At 41.8% G+C, this 12520-nt stretch overlaps 1 protein-coding gene across 1 annotated transcript in view; it reads right to left on the bottom strand.

Annotated features, from left to right (window-relative positions):
- The window catches only part of LOC119653856 (homeobox protein 5), a 93327-nt gene that overhangs the window by 7809 nt on the left and 72998 nt on the right, over nt 1–12520 (bottom strand). Inside the window, exon 2 of the mRNA XM_038058907.1 lies at nt 4949–6038. Within this exon, the coding sequence (XP_037914835.1) occupies nt 4949–6038 (1090 nt within the window). The remainder of the gene's footprint in view (nt 1–4948; nt 6039–12520) is intronic.

Genomic DNA, 12520 nt, shown 5'->3' with positions numbered 1-12520 from the left:
CAGTCTATATTAGTATCAAAGGCTAAATCAATCATATCTACATACAATAGCATTCAACAACGAATAGGAATCGAATCGTTACCACCACCAGAAGTACATATTTGCAAATTTGCTATTTCAAAAAATGGCAAAATTTTTATTATTACTGGGAGTGGTTAAGACCTTGGTGGGGGACATAATCGTGCACACATAATGAACGATTCGGTGTTTAGGCACTACGATAAACAGAAAGGTCCATTTCCTGCGGTTGTTTCGTCAGTGTCTGTACCTTTCAAACTTTCTTCGAAATCAGAAGGCAAGGCAAGAAGAACCTGTTATAGTCCTTTGCTACTCCCTACAATTCGTCGAACGTTTCTAACAATGCGAGCATTGTGCATAATTTTGGACTAACATCGTAAGGCAATCACCAAGGAGAATGAGAATCGATGGAATTAGAAATGATGGCGACAAGATACCCATGCTGTTTTGTGAGAAACAAGTTCACCGAAACATTTTTCTTAACCGTTAAGTCTTCGTTGAGACTTAAAACAATTACCAAAGAGCGAATATGAATGTTTCGGAAATGCATTCACTGCATCGGTCTCGTATTCCCAAATACTATGTATCTCTAATTGGGGATTATATCTCCAATAAAGAGATTGCGTTGCAACTCTAATGTATCATAATTGTACAATATTTACGTATATCATTCGAATAAGTGAAGGCAGCCACCATGGAAAATTTGTTTGGAGGCTGGATGTAACTTTTAGAATCAGGTCATCAGCATCATGCGTTAGCAGTCAGCAGTCCTAAGCCAATCCAAACAATTAAATAACCACAAAATTGATAACTTGCTTGTCAACCTTATAACCCCATAATATCTAGCATTTGTGGAAGAATCAGACCGCATTGTTTGATCAGAAATCGATCGATCGATAATTTACGTGTCACCCCATGATCTAAATGGGCTCGCTCGAGTTCACCAACACCCCTGTGACTCTTCTGATGTAAAAATGCCTTTTCATTGAGCTCCTATTCGTTTTACATTTCTCTGACGGATAAGGAGGATCTCTCCCACTTCAACCTTGATAAAATGTTGTGGCGGCCAAATCATGGGACCTTAAAATGGATTTTTTTAAAAATATTTTCATGGAGAATAGGGAGGATATTGGCGGAGGTTATCCCCTTTATGTTATCCCGCCTCAAAGGGAAATATTTTGATGTCATAGCGATAAGGTTAGGTTTCGTACCCCATTCCCGGAGTGGATAGGGAAGACATGGAGCGACAACCCAAAGGTACTTGCTCCCGAACCACAATGAACACGTCGGGAAACCGGAAGCTGGACGCTTCAGGTACGAAAGGTTTTGTGTATTTCTTAGTACGTAGCACGTAATATATGCATATATTATGTGGGAATATCCACTTTCGGATGATATTGACATTTATAGTCTTGAATTTGCGAAGAAGCGACGACTTTGACGTATTATAACTTTGTTAGTAGTAGTGCGATTTCCACGAAACTTGGTAAGATCATGCTCTATGTTATACCCTATATTGTTGCGAAATTTCGTGGTCCTAGCATGAATTTAAGGGGGGTTCTGCAGCGAATTACTAAAAATTATAGTAATATACCATTATTAACTTTATTTATGCGAATATCAGTGTGGAAGGTATTTCGGAGCCCAGGCACCATATAGTGGCAGCCTCTTGATTTTTTTCAGATTTTTCGGTTGGGTAGTTTCTGAGAATGGCCCCCGTAAAGGGATGGTCACTTTCAACCACCCGCACTCCCCACCTTTCCAACAAATGTAAAAACTAAGACCAGCTTCGAAAAGTACTGACCGAGACCTTTAATTTGATACCCCACATGACTATATTTGATGAAAAAAAAATTTACACCCCCCTTTTGCATGTATGGGGACCCCCCTTAAATTCGTTGTAAAAGGATGTAATTCACTGTATGCGTGAGCGTTCACAGTTCCCAGCTTTCCACCAAATTTGGTGTCAATCGCTGCAACCGTCTCCGAGAAAAATGCGTGTGACGGACAGACAGACAGACAGATGGACAGACAGACAGACAGTAAACCGAATTAAATAAGGTTTTGTGTTTACACAAAACCTTAAAAATTGCGGTGGCAACCCGCTTAAGCAATGATGGCACTTTAAAAGAAGGGAGGGGGTATTTTCATATTACCAGGATAAAGTTTAATTTGCCAACCCCACTCTTGGCGGAGGGAGTGGTCACGTGCATAAAATGAAAGGAGGAAGGGGGTTCGCTTATTCGCCCCCCTCCCTTACAAATTGCAGCCATAATTGCCTTAATAATGAGCTTATTATGCTCTGAAAATAGCCCCTTTTTGGAGTATCGTAGCTTTCAGAATGGAAGAGTGTGCGATTTTTTAAGAAAAATCATCGTTACTTTTTGAAGGGGAGACGCTGTAATTTTTGAAAGAGACAGCACGATATTTCCGCTCGATTAGAGAGGGAAGGGCTTTTTTTCTCCTCCTGCATACCTTCTTGCGTCCTCTCCCTCCACCAGTGGAGTTGGCGAATCAAACTTCATCATCCCTTCATAAGCTGCTTACGTTATCTTATCGTTACGGCATCAAACTAGCTCCGTTCTGAGGCACCATAATCAAAATGTTGTTTTATCTGACTATTTGCAAGATATTGGAAATTGCAACTTACTAGAAGAGAAAATTTTCAACTGCCACAAACAGACGTCGATGCAAGGGAAGTGTAAAATGACACGAAGTGACCATTCGAGGTAATTCAAAATCCTCCTCAAATTGAAAAGGTGGAAGGAAAAGTGCAAAACGGTAAGGTCTTGGGGAAGGGTCCAAAACGACAGGAGCTGCAAAGTAGTGACAAAATGATGTAAGTAAAAGATAAGAAGAGTACGCCAGATAGGGGCAGTAATGCTGGTCGTTCATAAACTACTCATCCCTACAGGGCGTAAGGGAGGATGGAGATGAAAATTCAACCTCTATCGAGAAAATCAATTAACATCTATTCTATTTGAACGCCGGTCGCTGGACGGAGGCAGAGTGGGCATAGTCATGTATAATTATCAAATTCCGTTCGAACCAAACCTCATAAATAGTTGATCAGCGCAAGGCTCGCCACCTTTCGACGAGAAGGGAAAAAGCCCTGTTTCAGGCAAGCGTTGAATGCGCCAAGCAGTAGGTCTGACAGACTTTGAAACACCAGTTTGAATATCTCTGCTGGGATACCATCGGATCCTGGCGTCTGCTTGTTTTTCATTCATTTTCTAACACTTTTATAGCGAAAAGTTGACAATCCTCGCCGCTCTCCGCAGTATTGTCATCATCCCGTACGGGGTGCGAAGGGAATAGTGCCCGTACAATGGGGTCCACCTGTTCGGCCTTAAGTGAACAGAGTTTCTGCAGGGCCCTGATTTTGTGGGTTACCAGTTTGTAATGGAGCCTCCACGGGCCCCATTCGCCTCATCGCTCAAGTCCTCAGCAGGGGAACCTGTTTATTGTGCGGTGGAGTCTAATTTTGTATGTGTGATTATGGTATATACCTCCTTCCGGTCTTTTAGACGCTGCAATTTCCGCTGTCCACCAATACAGAGAAGGCTTGCCACGTCGCCATGCTCCTCTGGGCTTAGAAGCTCCACAAGCCGTTGTCATCGGGTTAATAACTGAATTTACGACAATGTCAGCTGCAGTTCCACCATCCCCAAGAGCCCCCTCCCGCCCCATCTGTTTCAAGAGTTTCGGCAAACCTCCCGGTGCTCACCTTCGCGGCGTTCCACGCACAAGAAGAATGCTGCGGTGGCGTACACCGAGAGTTTGCAGATCGATTATTGATAGGATCATTTCTGTGTAGGTGGCGCACACTGCATTGTTAAGATTTTTGTCGCCAAAGGGTGTAAAACCTGGCGAAATTTCGCGCTGCGCAGGTCAATGAGAAACGCTTTCAAAAACCCAAGTCTATTTTCCGATGGCTGACCGCCGAAACCGACCATATCAGTGAGACGAATTTTCTTGCGACCCGTGAGATGATTGGAGAGGACCGCCGTTTTTAAATATGATAAATTGCTGCACAGGTCGAAATATCGTATGATAGTGCCCAATCAACCATTTCAGATGATTCCTCGCCTCTTGACAGAAGATCAGAAAGCAATCCGACTGGCCGCGTGTGAAAGACGTTGGGCATGATGTCGCTGATGTCGCATGATGTAGAGGGAGATAATTTCTTGGGCACATTGTCACCTGTGATCAGATATGGATGCATTATTAAACCCTGTAGCCTCCATGATAGTATGGAGTGAACAACATCTGGAGAAGCAACGCCACGGAAAGTTAAAATCTTTGCTTCTCCTAGGAACGTCCTTGTAACGATTTTTTGAGATTGCAGAGGCACATTGATTTTCTATATGAGCTGCGTAAAATTAATACCGCGTTTTACTACCGGCTGGTTGATGAAAATCCGATATACACACAGGTGCAAAATGCAGTGGAAAACACCCCAAACTCTGGTCCAAGGTCCCGACCTGCCACCGTGTGGGTACATGTTTGGGCCACTCAAAGAAGGACTATTAAGTCATTACTTTGACGACGACGAAGGTGTGCAAATGTTCGTGTGCAAAACGTGACCAGAGATTTTGAGGAATCTTTCAGTTGAACTGCCTCTGGCCACAATACCAGAACTATTTTTTGAAGAGATAGGATAGTCTGACTCTAATGAGAGTCCGTAATATTTGTATTTCGCCAAGACTCTGATAAATCTTTGATAGTGACAATTTTATATTAAACGTTTGACACAGGGAAAGATATTTTTGAGGGACATCATCATTATTCGAAACTTTTTTGGTATCTTGATGTGTACAAGAGTGACGTGAGGCACAAATTTACTCCTCAATAAATTTTTAAATTCATAAAAACATCAGAAAATATAAAATATAGCTTATTTTTAATAGAAAACAATAATATAAATTACCTTCAGCATCTTCTGTTTCTTCAACATCCGACATTTGATTTGAATGCATAACAGAGACTGGATAATTTTCCATACCATCCAGTTCAAAAAGACAATCACTATCAATTGTATTACCGCCTCCATCAACGATTGCACCTGCACCCGCAGATGTATTCATCATTGAATTCCTTCCCGAAATAGAGTTTGAATTGCCAAAAATGCTTGTTTGCTGTCGGAATGTTGGACTATTTCCAACACTCATCGGGGTACTATCTGGTGTTGCTGGTGGCGTATCTAAACTAGTTGTCGTCAATTGTGGTTGTGGTGTTTGTTGTTGTTGTTGCTGTTGTTTTAATGTAAATAGCGATTGTGGATTGCCAGCAACATTCTTAGTAGTATTACTATCATTAATTATGGTGATTTTATTGATAGATGGATTTGTTGGTGACTTTGTAATGGCTGTAGCAGCACTTATTAAGTCTTCATTATTATTAACATTATTAGTATTACTATTAATAATCACTTTTAATTCGTCAGGTACTCGATTTATTAAGCTAACTAATATTTGATATTCTTGCTTAGCTTTTTCAAGATTGCTTTCCAATATGGCCGCTTGTTGTTCAATAAAACGACTTATCCTTTCATTGGCCGCATTGTAATCTCGTTGTAGTTGCTCCTCTAGATGTTGCGTCAATTTTTTTACCAATGCCTGCTGTTGTGGATGTACTTTAGAGTTTGAGTTTGAAAAACTCTTCAAGTCCATGGTAGGCGCGTTTGGGGTTGTTGGGGTGGTTGGTGTCGATGTTGTCATGTTTGTCGATCCTGGTGATGTACTCATTGTGCTGTCAATTTTTCCTTTTGTCGTTGAATCATGGGTCATTAGGATCCCGAAAACTTTTGAGAATTGCTTATTCTCTTTAAGGACATTCATTTTTTCTGGAGTGGTTAGAAGTTTGCAATTGATCCAATAGTCTGATGTTGAGATGTTTTTCACATGGGTTATCGTCTCACAGTTAATACAATATTTGATCAGGAATTGTTTTAGATGCACATCAAAGGCAAGATCTGTTTGTGAAACTGTTTCGTTCAAGTCGGAAACTGGACCAACGGCCTAAAAGAGAATAATGAGTCATTAGTAATGGTAGTAAATAACTAAATTGCAGTTCATATATAGATGTTAAACGTAAGGCTTTTAGTTTTTCACGACCACAGGTCGAAAATTAGCACTGAACAGTAAAGAAATGCAGACAGTTCGAAAGATAAAATATTTAACCACGTGTAGAAACTATCCTTACAGTGGATACGAGTTTTTCTTACTATAAGAACGAGCAAATAACTAAAGACAATAATAACATCATATGGGTATTGTACTTCCGAACTCCGCCACGCGATTAACATAGTATGCTGGTCCCAAGCCCAGGGAAAGCAGGAGGGTTTGAGGCAACGTACTCTGTACTATCCTCAGTAAAACAAAAATAAAATGCTGGGATCAGGGAAAGAAATAAATAGAGTATAGTTGGAGTTATTCCGCTACGCTAAATCCTACCTTATCTCTCTTGGTGAAAGGTCTTGGTCGGCTTGTCGACCAAGAAAATGCATACAATGTCGTTACAAACATGATGATCGGATTGAATCACAGGCTTCGGAGAAATGCTAGGGTGTCCATCTCAGTGTAGGCGGTAGAACGGGCTCCGATCCTGTCGAGAAATTGGCAAGGGTTCTTGACGCATGCAAGTTAGCCAGAACACGAACAAAACAAACACGTGTCTGCACGCTAAATGTTGGTACCATAACTGGAAAGACCGAGGAACTCGCAAGAGTCCTTCGGAAAAGGCGCATTGATATCTGCGCTCTGCAAGAAACCCGATGGTCTGGTGTTAACAACTGCGACATTGAACACGAACGCGGTAAAAATGGCTGTAAACTTCTTTATTTTGGTAACCCATACACTCAATATGGTGTTGGCATTGTCAGAGGGTTTCCGTGATGCCATTAAAGAAGTCGAATGATTTGATGATCGGCTGATGAAGCTCACCATTATATCAGCTCATCACACTATTCACTTCTTCATCGCGTACGCACCACAGACACCACAGACCTGATGCCCAGAAAGATGCCTTCTGGCAACTTCTCGATGAAAAGACTTATCATGTGCCTGCTGACGATATAATCATTGCCGGCGACCTTAATGGTCATGTGGGTGAAAAGGCAGACGGTAACAGGTACCATGGGGGAAAGGGGTTCGGAGCGCGCAATGAGGGTGGCGAGCGTATAATCGATTTTGCGGACACCCACGGCCTTGTCTCATCTTCCTACATTTTATAGTGGGAACAGTAAAACGCAAATCGACTATATTCTCATTAGACGCCGACACTTTACCACTATCAGTGATTGCACAGTCGTTCCCTATGAGACCATCGTACCTCAACATCGGCCGTTGATTGCCGTTTTACGAATTAAGCCATCGATAAAACAGCGTGAGGAACGCACTGGCCCGCGGCGCATTAAATGGCGGCGATTTGGTGAGAAGAAAGAAGAAAGGATCTCACTCATACGATTACCAGCCATTACGAATGTGGAAGAATCATGGAACCAAATGAAAGACACAATCCACAAAGCGGCCTCTGCAACCCTCGGGGTCACCAAGCCGGGTAAGCGGTACATCAACCGAGATACTTGGCTTTGGAATGATGATGTTGAAAGGAAGTTCCGTGAAAAGAAACGCCTCTACCAGAAATTTCTCGACGATAAAACGCCTGCTAGTTGGCAAATTTATAAGAATGCCAACCGGTAAGCAAAGAAAGCGGTCGCTGCCACCCGAGCGAACCATTACAAAAATCTTTACGATAAACTGGACACTCGGGATGGCGAGATCTGTACCGACTTGCTAAAAGCCGTAACGAACGTACACAGGATATCGAACACTTCTGTTGCGTTAATGACAAGAACAGTACTTTGCTTACCAACCGTCGAGCCGCAACGGATAGATAGCGAGAATAGTCCGAGCAGATTTCAACTGAAGAATTTGTTCATCCTCCACTTCCACAATCATTGCCGACATTCAGAGCAGTTCAGCGCAACTGAAGTCGAAGAAGCAATAAAACGAATGAAATCGGGAAAAGCCACAGGACCTAACAACATCGCATCTGAGCTCTGGAAAGCGAAGAGCTGGGACCCAACACTGTGGCTCAGTGAATTCTTTAATTGGGTTATTCAGGAAGGAAGAACACCATCTGACTGGCAATATGGAAAAAGAAAGGTAGTCCAACAGAATGTTCAAATTATAGTCCGATTCGGTTATTTTCCCATACCATGAAGATTTTTGAATGCATTCTTGACAACCGTATTCTCGAAATCGTTGAAATAACCGTGAATCAAGCCGGATTTGTCAAAAACTGCGGAAATACTGGCGCAATAGACGCTGCGCGGTTACTCATGGAGAAACACCGTGAGAAGCATCGCCCTTTTTACATTGCATTTCTGGATCTAGAGAAAGCATTTGACCGTGTACCACACGAAATCATCTGGTATGCTTTACAATAACACTTAGTGCCAGAAGAACTCGTGCGTTGGGTTCAATTGCTCTACCACGATCCTAAAAGTTAAGTTCGAAATATGGCGGGTGTAACAAAACCTCTTCGTGACTCTTGATGATTGAATCTAAACAAAACTGAATTTTTGACGCCCGATCCCCATGAAACAGGCACAATCACTGTTAGCGGCAGTGATCTGCCCAGAACTGAGCGATTTAAATACGTCAGGTCAACGCTATCAGTCAATGGAGACCTGCGTTATGAAATTGCTTCACGCATTAACGCAACCTGGATAAAGTGGCGTTCCACAACTGGCGTTCTTTGTGATCGGCATATTAACGAACATCTTAAATCTAAAATTTACCGCAATGTCGTCCGTCCAGTCGCTCTCTATGGTTCTGTGTTGGTCAACTATAAAAGATGATGAGCGACGTCTTGCGGTAATGGAGACGAAGATGTTACGTTGGACTAGTAGCGTCACACGTTTTGATCACATCCCAAACGAGGATATCCGAGATCGTTATGGGGTTGCACCGATCGTGGAAAAGTTGCGAGAGAGGCGTCTTCGATGTTATCGTCATGTAATTCGTGCTAAGGAGAATTCACTTGCCAAGATTGGTCTGAACATCGAAGTCGATGGTAAACGACCATAAGGCAGGCCGAAACAACGGTGGCTTGATACGCTGGATGGGGAGCCTCAAGATTGCATCCAGATCAGGCATTCGGTAGAGCCAAATGGCGAAACCGATCACGACGAGCCGACCCCGCTTGTGAACGGGAAAAAGGCTGAAGAAAAAGAAGAAGAAGATGGATATTGTACTTCCGCTATCTGGTTAAAATGACGAAACCCCCTTCCAATATTTCATAAGCGAACAAAGGTCGATTATTATCAGGTTTATACAATCTATCATCAGACCCAAAAAATCTAACTCATTTGAATATTAAAATTAACAAAAGTGTTTCTCATACAACCAAATTAGTAATTCACTTCTGAATTTTATTAACTTGTTCTTGCCATTTCTAAATATGTATCAAGTATGATTTGTTTTCCCCGACGCTTTTTTTGTTGTTGCCGCTTACTTCCATTGTCTCGCATTTTAGAATAACAAACAATGCTCTTTCTGCCTGCCAGCATTCAACGACTTTGGGGCATGACAATAATTTATCAAGTGAATTTCAAGTGGACTGGATATGGATAATTCACATGTGCTATGAAGGGAAATTTGTCAAACCATTTGCCCAGTCCATTTTGTTCGTCAAGTAACGACCATATTCTCGTTCCCCTAGTTCTGGCTTCTTAGTTGATTGCGATGATGACATCGCATTTAAAGGGGGGATAATATAGTTCTACTGAAAAATTTTCAAAATTGTAGTTTTTGAAAATGGATGGAATTCAAGGCTGAGAAATTACTAGTAAATTTCAAACAGCTTTACTGATATAAGCGTGGATTGGAAGTCTTCAGTCCACTCCGTTAGAGGGTTGTAATGTTCAATGAAAAAACCCTTGTGGGTGATACCGATCTAGGATATCCCAATGAACACATCGTTAACCACAGAAGATCCCTCAGAAAATCGAGAAAATTTGTTAAAAAGCAATCAAATGGTCAACCTTTTCCTCACCACCGAAGCCGATTTATTCAACAGTACCAACACACTCCCTTAAGCCATAATGTGACTACTGAATGACCTTCCCACTCATTATTTGTCAGACATCGCTGAGTAGGAAGCAGCACGTGTATGGAAATATGGTCGACTGATACAGCTTATTAAATTGCAAGACTACAAAAAATATAAAATACAACCAAAAATCAAAATATTTATACCCGAAGAAAGACCGGTTCCCTGGCTGACTTTTTCAATGCGTTCATTGCTAAAGTGCAATGAAATTGAATTAATATATGTACGTACTTTGCCCAGAAAGTCCTCATAATACACTTGAACTGATATAATTTCATTCGATTGTCTTCTTGTTTTCATTTAATTTTATTTATTTTTTGTTTCTTCTCTCATCTCTTGGGGGATAAGATATTAGATTGTGGATTAACTCAATGGATTTCGTTCTGTTGTTGTTTATGATGATGTAAAGCTCGTGTTGTTGGGTCAGTTCAAGGGCAAGAAAGAGATTTATTGATTTGTTGCTGGCCGCTACCAAATCGGATATGGATATGGTTGCTTGGATGTAGAGTATGTATTTCTAGCTTGGAGCGGGTTAGCTTTTGATATTTTTGGCTATGTGAAATCTGTAGGAAAAACGTGTGAGGAATGCGTTTGGGTTACTTTTCGCAGTTTGAATTCAATTTATATGATCGAGCTTGTGGAGGGTAAGAAAATTGCTTTGTAAGAATCGAATAAAACTTCAATTTTCATGAAAATTAGAGCACGTACTAACTTTAAGGAAAGTGAAAAACATGAGGATTACGATCAAAGATGTTACAATTCACTCCTTAAAACATCTCTGAATGACAAACTGTGGATATTAAACAAAAATTGCAACAATATTTCTCAGAGCGATGACATATATAGAGAGAATTCACCACAATAACCATTCTAGATGAATGTTGCAATAACGAGATGCGACAGAGACAGATCTCAATTTTTTCATGATTTCCGAAATTTTTACCATAAAATTTCTTCTTTATTTGAATAAACGTTATCAAGGAAAAATGACAACATATATGACATCCCAATTGTCAGTCAGTCATGGAGGGTGGATCGGGCGCAGGGGTGTTCTCGAAGAATCCCATTATAGAACTGGCCCGACCCCTCGGAAAAATGACGACCATATTCCAGGCGAAGATATATGCCATTTCATTGGCAGCAGAAGAATGTGAATGAAAGTGAAAGGGTCACACCATTCGAATCTGTTCTGACAGTCGGGCGGCATTATCAGCACTAAATGGCAACCACATATCAAGCCAGTTGGTCTGGAGTTATCATCAGGTGCTGCTGAAACCGACTGAACGAAACATTCTTGATGTGGGTGCCGGGGCATTCCAACATCGCCGGTAATGAGGAGGCTGACAGACTGGCTCGCCAAGGGTCTGGATCTACAATAGTGGTTGCCAGAACCAGCTCTTGGAATCCGACCATCTGCTGTCAAGTCTACTTTGAAGGGTGAAATTGCAAGGATTCACGCAGCCGAGTGGAGAAATTTGGCCAGCAGGCGAAAATGCTTGTGAAAGAGCCTAGAACCACTAGAGCGACATTTTTGTTGTCCCTTAAGTGGTGGGACATGAAAACCCTAGTAGGGGTTTTAACGGGACACTGCTCCTTAAACTACCATATGGAAAAGATTGGGGTAGTGGTTTCAGCTATGTGCAGCCAATGTGAGGAGGAGGAGGGGACGGCCCTGCACTTTTTATGCAGCTGCCCGGCATCCTCAGATCTCAGACACCTTGGCAAGGTTTCCTTCAATGAAGAATCTGCACGCTCTCTGTTTCTTTAGAATGTTCTCAGATTCGCTAAAGCCTGCGAACACCATAGGCGGGACGCCATTGAATAGGCGATTTACGGGGATAGTACAATAGGCCTAACAATGGCCCGAGTGCTCGGAGCTGCGGTTCCCTCCCGTAAACTAAACTACCGATTGTATCCTTGGAATTGGTTACATAATCTCTGTCCATCTCACCTGGAAAAAAGAAGACGCTCAACGGGAAATACACCTTTCTAAAAGCTGCAAAGATCTGCCCTCAACCTACTAAAAAGAAATTGCTTCTGCTTCAGCCAACTTAGGTCTCAAACAGTCTATTTTCACTCATTATAACTAGTAACCATGTTTATAAATGAAAATTTGGCTGCCCCTTTCAATGGCGTTGTCCCAGAAAATTGAGCCAGCGCTTAATGAGTTACCTTGAAAAATCCGAGTATTTCCAACGTTAAAGGAAATGATTCGACAAGCGTACGGCAAGTTTTCACTGTCAAGTGTTTAGGTGGCAGACTGTTTGAAGACGATCGGGAGGGAGTGGATGACGAATCACACTCAAGTCCCCGTCAACCTCCAGAACTGAAGAAAAGGAGAAACATGTACGAGATTTGTTGAATATGGACAGAGAGAATCAGT

The sequence above is a fragment of the Hermetia illucens genome, chromosome 4 (assembly GCF_905115235.1).
Source record: "Hermetia illucens chromosome 4, iHerIll2.2.curated.20191125, whole genome shotgun sequence".
In the NCBI taxonomy this organism is placed as follows: Eukaryota; Metazoa; Arthropoda; class Insecta; order Diptera; family Stratiomyidae; genus Hermetia; species Hermetia illucens.
The sequence above is the reverse complement of the archived record's forward strand: the minus strand, read 5'-3'. Positions and strand labels throughout refer to the sequence as shown.